This window comes from Aptenodytes forsteri, unplaced genomic scaffold, assembly GCF_000699145.1.
Source record: "Aptenodytes forsteri isolate BGI_AS27 unplaced genomic scaffold, ASM69914v1 Scaffold2, whole genome shotgun sequence".
NCBI classification, from domain to species: Eukaryota; Metazoa; Chordata; class Aves; order Sphenisciformes; family Spheniscidae; genus Aptenodytes; species Aptenodytes forsteri.
Window position 1 is genome coordinate 11422618 of NW_008795695.1, and position 14517 is coordinate 11437134.

A 14517-nucleotide genomic window follows, 5' to 3' on the forward strand; every position below is an offset into this window, starting at 1 on the left:
CAAACCTACAGTCTGACCCGAGCATTGCTGAACACTACTTACATTAGCTTTCCAGGGAGTCAAGGAAGCTCAGCAGATGTAGGGGTTTGACTGCTTTACTTTCTGTGTGCTATCACAACTTTGAATAGCAGAATTAGATCTCACTGACATATTTCTGGTAGAAGGTAGTTTACATTCAGAATTTTTTTATTTTAAATATGTTGCTAGTATTTAAGCATAAAAAATTGTACTCTTCATCCCACTCTATCTAACTGGGAAAAATCTTGCATCTAGAGCATCCAGTGGCATAGGTTAAGTGTCTGCTGAATGCTTGCTGGTTGGCAACCATGATTAAGCCCTGACATCAAACCAAAACAAGAAAGATCATAGCTCATCTCTACCAGACACAGCCTCAATCAAATGGCTGGACTTAATCCCTGTGATCATCAGCAATAATCTAATTCTGAACACGGGACTCTGCACACAGGACCACTCTCCCTAAAGAGAGAGGGGTTTGGGTTTTTTTCCCTACTATGTACAAACCTCATGGCTGAAAAAACAGCGATTGCTCTGTGCAAACTGAACCACTGCTATAATCTCCAAACGCCATCACAAACAAAAACTGCAGTGCTGTATTTTAGATGCCACCACGTGATAACTACTGGCAAACATTGACTGCTTACCGTCAACCGCAGCAGTTCAGAAAAGCCCTTTGTGCAGAAAGAGATCCAAGTGTCCCTGAGCCTTTTAAAGACAAGACTTGAGGAACTGTGTGTAAATAAATAATGCAATTATTACATCAAATGTAGGTCATTGTACGTCAGTGACACTTCTCAAGCCATGGTCCAGTGTGTCTAATTTCTGGCCAATGGAAAGTATGCTGGCTGGAAGGCTCATTGGCTGTCATCGGCACGTCAATCACAGCGCTTCAGGGAACCGCTTTCCATTCATGCTTACACACCTTTCCCTCAAAGCTGCTATTCTTTCGGTGCAGATTTAAATATGCCATTGTGCACAGTCGTTATTATCTGTCTCTCTCCATTTCTACCTTTTTTAAGCAGTCACACTCTATGTATAAATCGGACAGATTCTTGCATGGTATGTCATTAGTCAGGAAAATGGGAATTCAGAAAGGTCAGGGCACGAACCTACTCATGATCCTGCTCTTGGCACTAAGCTATTCAGATACATGGCAAAACTCGAAATCCCTTGTAGTTATCAGCATCAGGATAGGAGGCATTCATAACAGAAGTATAGTATGTAGTGACAGACCAGATTTAATCCTTCAGCCTTTCTCTCTGTTTCCATCTACTCTTCATTCTCCTCTTTTCTGTCTCTTTGCTGATCCCTTACACTGACCTTTATTTTTAATAATCCCTTTCTGCCCTCCTTCCCATATAACCACACCCATCCTCTGCTCTCTCTGGGGCTAATTAACATATGAATGGCCTCTCTGTTTTCACCTAGGCAGAGCAGAATCAGCAGTTATTTTGTCTTTACTCTCCCTTCTAGTCCAGCTTCACAGTTCTGCGTGTGAAGAAATACTACAAGGCAAGCACTAGTTTCCCGTTGCTTAATAGGAGCAGAAGCACAACCTGTACTGTGGCACTTTTCTATACTGTTGTTCCTTGTTTTTATGGCTGTTGTTACAAAAACATACTTTGCTGCACTCTTTGGTCCTGCAGGGCCTAGGCTGTTTTCAATGGTTACAAGGTCAACACAAAACTGATTCCAAAAGTCTCTCTCTGGGAATGGTTTGTGAAGGAAAGCAGTAAGGAGGAAAGGAAACTTGACCTTTGAGCAAGCCATACGCAGCTGTCAGTCATACAACGTTCTAGGATTATTTAAGCTTTTATGTTTAGTGTCATCTAATGAAAATGCATAAGAGATGGTTACTGATACAAGAGAAAACTGCACATCTTTACACTACCTATTATAATTCAAATGAATTTCAGACTCAGTTTCAAGTCAATTGACAGTATACAACTCTTCAGAAAAGAAGGATCTTCAGAAAAGAGATTCTGAAGTTACAGCTGTAGAACTTGGTACAGCAGTAACCTGCACTTTATGAGCCCCTTAAGACTTCTCAGAGTTACCATTCGTCCTTTTATTTTGCCAACATCTCAGAGATTGTTAGGCAAGACACACACCACTGGAAAGTTTGATTGCTTTTACTAGAAGGTTACTAGATAGGCAAATAAGATACACTTTATGCAGTTGTAGCAGACTGACAACTGCAGAGGTCTGCTGCTGTCTATCATGAGAGTTTGTAACAGACCTGCATCTAGTGGAGATGCTGAATACTTCATCTAACAATTATTATTAAAAATGGATGAAAAGATTTCTGTGTGTTTGTTGTTGGAAGCTGGGGTTTTCTATTTTCCCCCGGAATAGATTCATCCAAATTGTTTTTGCCTCACTTTAAAAATCTTTTTCCTGCTACCTTGGCCCCTAGAGGACACCCTGAAAAAGCTTTTTGGCTTCAGATTTGCTGTCACATTGAAGGACAAAGTGTAGGAGCAAAACCCCAATTATTTAGCTGTTCCCCTGACAGAAAGACAAGCACTTGCACACCTTTTCCGTCCACAGCTGTCCTTGCACATGGAAACTTCATAGCATTCACTATTTCTGGCTCCAAACGTGGGCACCTTCCCCTTTATTGAACAGGGAGTCTGACATATCTGGACACTCCTTGGAAACGCTCTAGCAATATGTCTTCATAGGTTTCAACTCCCAATTACTTTACAATAACCTGGAGGCATGACATAAAATTACAGCCAGAAAACAGAAAATGTTTTTGCCCAGCCATATTTATTACACACTTTGATTACTATGGACATCACTGTGCTCTCTGAGAACTAAGTATACAGGCAAAAGCAGATATGTCCAGGATAGTATAGTGTTGCAAGAGCAAAAAAAAAAAAAAAAAAAAAAAAAAAAAAAAAAAAAAAAAAAAAAAAAAAAAAAAAAAAAAAAAAAAAAAAAAAAAAAAAAAAAAAAAAAAAAAAAAAAAAAAAAAAAAAAAAAAAAAAAAAAAAAAACTTCTCACTGTCTTAATCAAGGAATACACGTCTTAAACACTCTTTCTAAAAAGCTAGCTTTTTTTTTTTACATTATAAAAGTAAAACCACTTTGCTTTTTTCTTTAAAATGTTGAATTTACGTAAAAAGAGAACTGATATCTAGAACAGTAAGTAACAGCTGAAATAAAAGATTCTGGTTCATCTACCGATCTCTCTATCCTAGTAGTCAGACTGGGACTACAGATAGACGGTTATGTGAAATATTTACTCTAAATTGTACTTGGAAGTATTGCATCGGGGTTTAAGACTTTCAGAAAAGAAAAAAAGGTTCTCTGTTGGACCACTTGCATATGGAGCTTCCCCATTGAAAATCTGCCCTGCTTCTTGTCACAGGGGGTCTCCCATTCCCTCCTGTAAGGTGTAAGCTTCCTGGGCTACTTGTGTCTTCTATTTGAAACAGATATATCATCTCAGTGAGAATGTTCATCTCATCTTTTTCCTCTCTCTCTCCCCCTTCCTTTTTCTCTTTTCTTTTTCTTTCTTTTCAAGTAAACACTATCAAGTTTTCCCACAAAAACTTTGTCCACCTCAAACCATGGTAATCATCACTCTGTGAGTGCATATCTTTTTATATTCTTGCTCTTTCACAGTAGAGGTTTCCCCTCAGAATGGCTCTCATTTTTGCTGATGTTAATGAGTAACCAATAAATCAGTTATATTAAGAAACAAGAACAAAACAAGTCAGAACTTGATGCTTTCCAATATTAAATGGTGAGATAAAAAGCATACCAATGAATCTGGTCTAGCACAGAGAAAAAAAACAAGCTAGCAGTGGCTGTATAAGCAAACATATGCATTTCCTCAGAATATTGATCATTAGTGGAAAACAGCTCAATAGTCATGTTATGTCTTGCATCCTATTCATCAGCACTGGCATTCTAAGAAGACAAGCCTGATCAATATCTACCGTTTGAGTTCATGGCCAGATTATTGCAAAATTGATTATGGGTAAAACTCAAGGCAATTGTTTTATGAAACACGTGTGGGTTCTGGTTTTTAAATACTTTCACTGTTAAGCTGTACTTAAAGAGTATGAATGGTGAACAAACAAATCTTGCAATCATTGTGGTTAAACTGGAGCAGTGTTTTCCTGCCTCACTTCTGCCCTTGCATGACAGATAGCATCGACCTGTAATCTAACCTGTGATTTCATCTCTGAAACTAAATCTTTTCTGTGCTGTGATCCAATATGATAAACTGAGATTTTTAATAGCATCAGTTTTAATGAATTATGTTTTATTTCCATTTAGATTTCTAACTGTTGAATTAAGGGATTGTGAGATAATTAGAAACCACGTTTTAAGTGTTGAAATTTGTAATAGATTTTTAATGATTGTAGCCTAGTCAACCACAGTCAGAAGTTGCATTAGGGAAAAAAAAAATTATTAAATTTAGGTCCATATAGTTAAATGTTATTACACACTTTTACCCCCTAAAAGTTTGAGGTTAAAACCAATATAGACTAACCAGAACGAAATTATCTTGAAATAGCAGCCATGATGGTGTGCAGAAATGCCACACTTTCTTCCCTAAAGAAGAGGTTACAGAGACCTGTGTGCCCTACTCCCGATTCCAGGGTGAAGGGCAGGATTGAGCCACTCAAAGATATCACGTAGGTACTAGGTACTAATGCTCAAGTCAAAAAAATCAGATTGAGAGGACGCAATCTATGTTGACAGAGAAAATATGCACGTTTTCTTATAAAACAGAATTAATAAACTTTAAAAAATTATTAAGGTGGTTAACCATGCAGGTATACACGTTCTTTTCCTCCAGCCAATACTCACACGTACAGATGTACGTACATCATGTAGTAGCCTATTTTAAGATAAGGCAAAGTAAACACATCCATCCACTGTTGCATTAGATAATCTTAATCATAGTTTAAATAATCTTAAGCATATTTCTGTATCATTATATACAGAATAATGGAAAGCTTATTTGCATATTTAAATACAACTCTGACCTGACTATATTGGCTGAAGTGTTGGTGAGTCCTACAATTCAGATATTACAGACCTCGTCGTGGAAACACACTCAGTTTCAGTTGCTCAATGACAAAAATAATATGCCATATCAAAATCCAAGAGCATAACAAGGAAGTGGATTTACCAAGCTTAAACAGTGCACCAGTAGTATAGGACAACTAATCATGAATTACATGGTACTTAAATATCTACCAAATCCTTCAAAAGCTATTTGAATTTTTTTTTTTTTTTTAAATAGAACAAGCTTATGTAAGGAATCAATAAAACACAAAGAGAAATAAAATCTACAATATGAGTCATATAGAAACATAGATATTTCCATCAATGACACATTTGTCAGAAAGGAAATATTTTTAATATACTGAGGAGAAGTACAACAACATTTCCACACGTAAGATCATAAACACAAACACATTCTTAAATATACTCTGCAGCAACATTTAACTCAAACTATTTTTTTCCATTCTGCATTACCCTGGAACAATATATTTCAAATTTCTGCACACATAAATCATTTGTATGTGTAACAACAGCTGCACTGTCTGTAATATATAATTTAGATATGTACTATACTGAAAATATTTTTCCCACATATACTTTCTCCCATGAATTTCTTACAATGTTTATGCTTTAAAATGTTGGATATTCTTTGCCTGAATTCCCTGTACTTCCCAAACAATCCCTCACATTTCCTCACTTTGTCAGTAAATAGATTAATGCATATAGCTGTTTTAGAATAGATTGTTTCACTTCAATATGTTTGGCTTACAGTACAGTTTACCATGTGCTTAAGCCTCCAGTGTTACCTATGAAGATATCTGAGATTAAAATGTTATGAAAAGTATAAATATTGATTACATACCTCATTTAAATATAACCGAACAAATTTAGACTTGGGATTTCTTCTAATCTATGAGTAACATTACTACTGAAAAACAATTACAACCCAACACATGCTTTATGACACTCAAATTTCTTTGGCATGTAGGAGTCCCTTATCAAAGTTAAAACGTGAACCCATTACCACAGCACCAGGAAGCTGGTTTTATGTCTGGTATAAAACAAAAACCATGTTATTTTTCCCCTCAAGCATGCTAGAAAAAAACAGGGCTGTCTAAAACCTTCATGTCACACACAGTCATAGGGATGCAGCAATGCTAATGTGAAATACATTACCGGAAGGATGACATACCATTCAGCTATAATTGACTCAAAGTAAACATCAGGCCTTTGGGGGAAAAAAAAAACAAAACAGGAACCACAGCTGCCATCGCCAATTGGAAAAGAAAGCCATAACAGCCTACCTGAGACAAGCGAGACTGTGTCTTTCTCCCATGAGACAACAGTGATGTATGCCTCCACAGAGGAGGGGATAATGCACTTGAACACTGCTACATTGCCTCTCATGGCTTTCTGGTCCTCCACACGGACTGTATAGGGTTCCCGTAAAACTGAAGATAAAAGAAGAGGTTTCGTTAAACAAGTCGTAATCACACATCCCATCCGCTTCCCTGGTTAGCCTTAGCAAAGTTCCCCCAAGAAAGTTACTCAGGTTGTGAATTCTTTTGTCTCAGTAAATGATACAATTTTGCAAGGCTGATTGCAAATTAATATGAAAGCATTCCCAGATCTTTTCATGTCCTCAAAATCTGCATTTCACCATATTTCTGTGTTCTTCCCCTACCTAATTCTGAGGGCAAGGAGAAAGACTTTTGTAAGAACTGCATATTTATATGGGTAAATGGTGTTACATCTTCTGTTACTTGCCTAGTTTCTCATGCCGTGTTTCCCATCACAGATTTGTTTTCTGCTCTATCAAAGGGTACAAAGTACATACAAGTATTGTGTGTGAATTAGACATCCAGAGGGTAGAAGAGAAGGTCTGTGTCATTTAGGATTTTGAAGAAGTGAGAACTGAAGGAGAAAAATCAATGGAGGTGACAGCCAGAGAAAAAGCAAGATGTCTCAGAAACACAGAGAAATGACAGTAGGTAAGGTAGGAGCTACATTCAACTGACCAGCGCTGAAAGAGATAGGTTAATGGTAAGAAAACAGAAACTATGATTGAGTTGTATTAAAAACCAGCATGGGGGCACTTAGATCCAGGATATGATTTGTGTAGCATCTGGAAGAATTAATTTAATGGTCGAAGAGAAAAAAGAACAACTGGAGAAATCCTTCACTCCAAACTAATATTTCTGGGATGAGATGAAGTTGCATTGGGTAGGAGAATGGAAAGAAGGAAAATCCTGGCACTGAAATGATTCAATGAAGAATGAGGGGTGAAAAATCCTGTGAGCAACAGTTAATGGAGAAGGTGGCAGAGCAGAGATGAAACAGATGTTGTCTACTACAAGAAGTAAATGGGTAAGACAGGAAGGACAAGCAACAACATAGACTCTCCACAGGACCATAAGGTCAAGGTGCAAAAAAAAGAAATCGCCACAGCCAACATAGTCATATATCTTGAGGTCACGAACAAAGTTATATATCTTGAAGTGACAAAGAGTTTCAGTGAAAATAGGGATGAATGTATTGGAAAATGACGTGTGTGTCTGAGGCATGTATATGCCTGAGCGCAAAAGTTACTGGGAAGAACAACCCCAGTGCAGCAGTGTAACCAAGTCAGCAATGCTGAACTGCCACATTACAGTGACATTTCTTGCCTACATATCCTGCCCACAAACATATACCAAGCTCTACCAATTACATTTAACCACATTGATTCTAGACTAAAGAGTCAGTAAATCCTTTGCAGAGTTTACAAAAGTATTTCTATACACCAGGAGCACTAGAATGTCTAAATATCAGTCCCACTTACAATGTATTTCAAGAAAAAAAGGCAGAGTACTGAAATGTAACTGTAGTTTTCACAAATGCAAACAGCATCCAGTTTTCAGGTCCAGTGCTACCACTGCAAACAGGAAGACTGAAGATCTCCATCCCAAACAAGACTGTAGCAATGTAACAGTTAGGAACTCTAACCAAAAGTAAATAAATTTAATTATAAATTAAATATTAAAAAAAAAACCCAACAAATCCATCTTTATGACAAGATAGACACCACTTGTTTTTAAAAAAGTCAATAATTTATTTTTAATCAAAGGTTAAGTTTCTTAAGCCTGTTATAACTGCTGAACCAATATTATAAGCACCTTTAATGCAGTGACTTTACAACTCTGGCTGCCCTGTAATGAAGCAGCCCCCTAATCTTGTTCTACATTGGAGGGAATGGGACATACATCATCTTAATGAGGCTGACTTTTGCCTAATGCTCATGCTTCAACCATCATTTACAGAAAAGTATTGTTTAGCAGCAGTATCCTAACACACTGCTAAAGGTATTTGCATTTTTTCAAAACAGCTGGCCATTTTGAAAGTCTGCCCAGTTAATCATTTCAGTAAAAACAAACACAGAAACCATATATGGGGCACAAAAACTGGAAAGAGGTTTATCCATTTGCTTGCTTAAAAGGTTTACATTATTGTGATTTCAGAGGCCCCTCAGTTATTTCCAGATCAGTCTTGCCAGTTCCCATGAATGACTTGCTGATTTTTATTTTTTTTTAAATCCCAAGTCCCTGAGTCATGCATTTATATGAGAATTTCAGCCTTTGCTAAAAAGATATATTCTTCCCTGCCGTGATTGCACAGGAAGTCTTGAAGATGAAATGGAGATATGCACCTTTACTTCCATGTGGGACTGGCCTGGAAGAGGATTGGGTTCGGGTGTCTAGGTGTGGGGGTTATGTTTTTTGGGGGGTTGGGAGTGTCTGTTGCATTATATGCAAAATTACATGCAAAACCACAATTACAGTCATCTGTGAGCTGGAACCCTTATATCTGCTACCCATATTCTTGGGGAAGCAGGTAAATGAGTTTCAGACTTTTTCAAGCTGACTGGGCAGAGCTATATTAGACTATGCTATGATCGGATGCTCCACTGATTGCTTCTGTATTCCTAGGAAATCCTATTGCTGTTGGAGGGCACTGGGAGGAAGAGGAGATGGAGAAGAAAAGAGATTAGAAAAGGCCTCCCAAAAATCATGCTAATTCGGGCCAATCTGAAACTGTGTACAGATTTCACGTGAACAGAAATGTAACTGAAAGTAACACACAAACAAATGAAGTTTATCACTTCATATTTGAGCAACACAGGGTTTATCATCTGAACATAAAATACACTTACTGCTGTGCACAGAAGACTCTCACAAAAACTCTATTTTCCTATGATTGAGGGATTACACAAGTCCTTGGAAAAGATACTCACTAATAGCTATTGTCTGTCATCAGGCACAGTAACAGCTCTGACACACAATATCAGCTCATATGAAGGAAGGGGACTTGTTTAACTTTTTATCCAAACCTCAGATTAACTGAGAAATTGAATCATATGGAGAAATTAATGGATCAGGTGTAAAAGGCTAAAAAGGGAAGGAAAAGGGGCATTTCTGACTTGGCCAAAAGGAGTTGTTAGCTTATGAGTAAAGCAGCTACAGCCACCTACTGCAAAGCCTTTTTTTCAGGTTCTCCTTCCATTTGCGAGGTTTATTTCTCAAGCAGAGGAGGAAGACTGCTTTTGGGGTTCCGTGGATAAATGGGTCAATGCTGAGCAATGGACATAGCTGCATCCTGTCATCCATATCATATGCTTTTACAACTAAATGAATACCAGTTCAGAGCCTTAGCTAGCAATGTTGCAAGTTTTAGCCTCCTCTACATCACCACATTAGTTTATCTAAGAAATAGAAAAATTGGAAACTAATACTGGAAAAAATGCTGCCCAAAAGATGCTCAAAATTGAGATACATTAACAAATCCACAAAGGACAAAAAAATATTATGTTCTCTCTAAATACAATTCTGCCAGACAACTTGTCCACAAACCCATTAAAGTAAAACCTAAAGCACAAAAACCAGAACCGAGTTCCAAACATAAAAGTTGGTTACTATGTATTCTTATGAATCTTTGGTTTACAAACTTTTTTGATCTGTGGACAACTAAACATTTTCAGAAGCAGCATAGACCATGACAGAAACTCCACATATACATAACATGGGAATTTGCTTCTACTAGTCACTTCTTGTGCAAGAAAACCCACTTTTCTAGACTAAAAATTTAATTAGACACATGAATTTCATGGAAACCTGTTTTTTATTCTTGCCTTCAAATTGTTTACAAACTACAGATCTCTGAATGTTAATGTATCGTTAAGAAGAAGAGAATGCATTCTCTTATTTAAAAGGAGTCACAGACAAATCTACTTCTTAACTGTTCACAGGTTTCCCTACACAACTCCTGTGAAGGCATATCTCCAAAGGAAAGATACTTCTCTTCTGAGAAAAGACTCGCATAGCTCCAACAACAACAAAGAGGTTATGAGGATTTGCATTAGCCAAGGTTCAACTCCCAGACTAGCTTTTGTTTGTTTGTTTGAACATTTTAATTAACTGAAGTGGGTAGACAAAACCTTCAAAAACTATGCAATCATGTGTTTATGTGTTGTAACAAAAGGCCTGATTTTGATCCCACTCTAATTCTCCACTGGCTGACCCAGTCTGCACGCAGTCAGTATAGAAAACAGACTCAAAACCATTATGCTCATTTGCATCTTTTAGCTTAAACAGAAAGCGCTGCCTATGGACCAACATCAGTTGCTGAATCGTTACACAGGACAAGTTTTTCTCTCAAAACAAAGCACAACTGAATACAAGCAAATGAGAAGGGATGTGATTAGGCAAGCATTCCGCTTTTCTTCCAGCCCCTATACAAAATCCAGAGACTGCATCTTTTTCTCTCACAGCTCTTTAATGAGTAAGCATGGTCTGATTAATGATTTCATTATCAGTTTATTTTTCCTTATACTTGTGCAGAAGCTCAGCTGATTATGATCTCTGGAAAACTAACTTTTCACCACCAAAATAAATCAAATCAGGGAGGAGAAGGAAGAATCCACTATTTTACTTAATATTGTGAAGAGTTCAGAGGTTACACTTCTGTTCGATCTCCTTTGATTCACAGCTGCTGCTACCCTTTCTCTGAAACACCGAAGTTTCCTCCCTCCTCGAGTCCATTTGAACCCAATAAAAGACTGTACTTACCAGCCTTAATGTGAACATCCTGACTTCTGATTTTCCCTGAAGGATTTTCAGCTGTGCAATAGTAAGTGTTATCATGGATTAAGTTATTAAAGCTTGAAGGAGGGAAGGGGAAAATTTGGAGAGTGCCATTGGGGTGGACGTGGCGGATCCCTGGGACATCGTAGATCTCCTCGCCCGTTGCTAGGTACCATCTGAGCGTCACAGGGGGGATCCCTGCTGCTGGACAGGGTACCAATGTCCCTGTGGTGCTAGCAAACACTACCTCTTGCAGAGATGCATTGACAAAATATAGACTGGCATGTAGATCTTCACTGAAAACTGCAAGACAAAAAAGAAAAAGAACAGACCTTGAAAACCTAGGAAATTTCAGCTACACATAAAACAATTTGACTGTTACTTGCCATAAAAATCAAACACAATGCCTAGGGAAGGTAATCAAAACATTTGGATCCTAATGCAAGCTCTAATAAAATGTTTCTCATTTTAGAAGAAAATATCACCAGATTAAACTAAGTGGTTTGCATCTAAAAGTAAAATGGGAAATCCCTTTCTTTGTTGTGTAAACTGAAACAGATCTGATCACTTTTGCATTCGCTGATGCAGAGTTCTTTGTAAGGCCAGCAAAAATCCAACAGCAATCTACTTCCATGAAATTTCTAGCAAATAAATTTCTGCCTGGAACACAGGCAGTTTCTGTTAGCATTTATAAATTTATGTTTACAGTCTTTCCATAGCAAAATGATTTATAAAGTAATAAAAAGAACTGAGTAAACAATAAAAAAAATCCCCATAATTCCTTAATAATAATACATACCTATATTTAATACAGATACAACTTAATAAATACATTATACAATTTGGCCAGGTTGTTCTAGCAAAGACTTATAAACCTAGGTACAAAGCATGCTTATGGTAATCTTGGTTTTGCCATCCATGTGACTACAGTCCCCCTCCCAACCTTAAACCGCAGATTCTGTAACACTGAAAAAAGTCGGTATTAGTCAGAGCACAAGATTAATCTGAACACTTCTGCCAAGTCAACTATTACCCAGAGGGCTTGAAGGCTCTAGGTGGCTTAAAGGTTCCACAACATTTCATCCAAAATACCTTCCTAACACTCTCTGTCTGAGAGCATATCCACATAAGGCATGATTTTTGTTTTCCAATAAACGGTAGGAGACATTACCAATACCACCACTTTGCTGTACATTTGCATATACTGTTCATTTGTAAAAAAACTTGCCAGTTTTGCTTGACACAAAAACAGAAACTTGCATATTTCACTATATCTTGGATGCAGTAGATTCTGACATGATTTTCTAAAGCAAGTCTGGTAAGGAGTAAGTTTTTGAAAAGGTGACTGTAGTGCATCAGGCCCAAGTGAGCATCGATAAGACAGATTTCAAGGTTAGCCTTCATTTGCACAAGAAGGATGCTATCGTCCTGCAGAAATAACTTGCAATCCCAAAGCTAAGTCATGAAGTGCCTTGTCTACCTTTGCCACTTAGTCTTATGGTAGCTTGGATCACAAAATGGACTATTTTTTCCTTCTCTCTTTTGACATCTTGAGGAGATATAAGGTGGGAAGACATTCTCTTCTAAATATCATCTTGGTATTGACCATCAGGAGAGAGTACCTCAAAAGAGGGCGGAACTGGCTCTGGGAATCCCTAGAAAGAAAAAAAGTAATGGAGACCCTCCTAAAGAAATAGGGAAAGATGTCTGGCATGCAGGAGGCAAACAGATAAATGGGCATCACAGAGCAGGATGAAAGGCACTTGGAGATTCAGAAAGAAGAAAATTCAAGCATTGGAGCTGATGAGTCCCTGCATATAGAGGAGGCAGGTGCTAGTACAAAATAAAGCCCTTTGCAAGAAACAAATTCTTCCTAGTTGGCACAGCCTTAGGAGAAACTTGGGTATCTGGAAAACAAAAATAGGCATAATAGGACTAAGCACAGGAAGAAGCAGGGCTGAATAAGATGGTGCCACTTTTACATAATCACATTTCTAATTATAGTCATACTTTGAAGCAGAGAACAGTATTGTTGGTAACATAATAGAGAACTAAGAAAAAAAAAAATTGGCATTGTTCATCTGCTGTACAAGCTATTCTCTACAAATACAAGTGAAACAATCAACAGGGCATTTTAATTTCCGTTGGCCAACAAGACATTCACATAGAAGTAATAAATACAGTTCACATTTGCCAACTTTTATTATGCTGTACCGCTTCTTAACAGACATTCACGTAAAAAAGGTAGATTTGCTGGCCGAGAATAGAGGTGAATACCAAATTGCAAATACCATAAAAATAGAGAATATCAGGAACAATGTTTGACACTTCCATAGAATCTAACTTTCTAATCAAAATGCGGCACAGCTGAACTAGAGACTCATACTAGCAGCACATAACAATGAATTTTTCCAGCTGCTTTGTATCCCCTGTAGAAGCTTTCACTACTTTTGACAAACTTTCCATCCATCAGCCTATACAATAGTGCTTCATTTTAAAACAGCATCTGGTACACATTCATCTTAATGGCAGACACAAACACACTAAGATCCCTGGAAAATAATTTTAGTGCTATAATACACACACATATACACAATCCAGATGCGTTTTGTGGTGGAAAACAACATGTAAGCTACTTGGATACATTCAACAACAAAAATAGGATTTCAGAATCTTTTATTAAAGAGATATTTCTCTGCAACATTCCATAGGAAGTGATTAGCTGAATAACAGAACAAGTGATATATCAAAACCTAATTGAAACTGAGACAAGTCAAAGACGATATGTAATTATATGTTACTTAATGGTAAAATATGATCCAACTAAACACCATATTTTACAGTAAGCAGAAGCAAGCTCAGACTAAAAGTTGCAAGGGAGAGCGGCACAGAAAGTTGATGAAAGTTATAGATATAAAACAGTGAAGAGAAATACCTGAAGAACCAAAGAAAAACCCAGTAAGAATAGAAGGGGGGCGTGGGGGGGAGGGATCAGACAGGTTCTACCAATTGCCTAAGTGCTATTCTGAAAACAAGGCTTTTGAAGTGTTTTGTCTCCAGAACAATGGCTGAAATTGCGAGGGCCCAAGCAAACAGGCACAGGCCTGCCCGCACAGCCTGCTCTGCAGGAATGGACCTTTACAATGCCTCCAAGCCAGAACTAAAAGGGCTTGCAGTTGAGTCTGACTACACTTGGACTGGACAGAGATGACATTAGCATTTTTAGAGGTGACATCAGTTAGCAGTCCAAGGGAAGAAAATTCAAAAATTTCTCCTGAATAAGGTTTATTTATTACTGAAACCAATAATACTTGATGGAAACAGGAGGAAGCCTGCACCTCAGCAGCACCCA

General features: G+C 37.6%; 1 protein-coding gene across 1 annotated transcript in view; it reads right to left on the minus strand.

The window, feature by feature from the left end:
• DSCAM (DS cell adhesion molecule) overlaps window positions 1–12333 on the minus strand; it is a 416982-nt gene extending 404649 nt beyond the window's left edge. Inside the window, exons 1-3 of the mRNA XM_009283090.1 lie at window positions 12267–12333; window positions 11151–11468; window positions 6354–6500 (exon numbers count right to left, since the gene is read on the minus strand). Coding sequence (XP_009281365.1) covers window positions 6354–6500; window positions 11151–11468; window positions 12267–12333 — 532 coding nt within the window. The remainder of the gene's footprint in view (window positions 1–6353; window positions 6501–11150; window positions 11469–12266) is intronic.
• Window positions 12334–14517: the final 2184 nt, after the last annotated feature.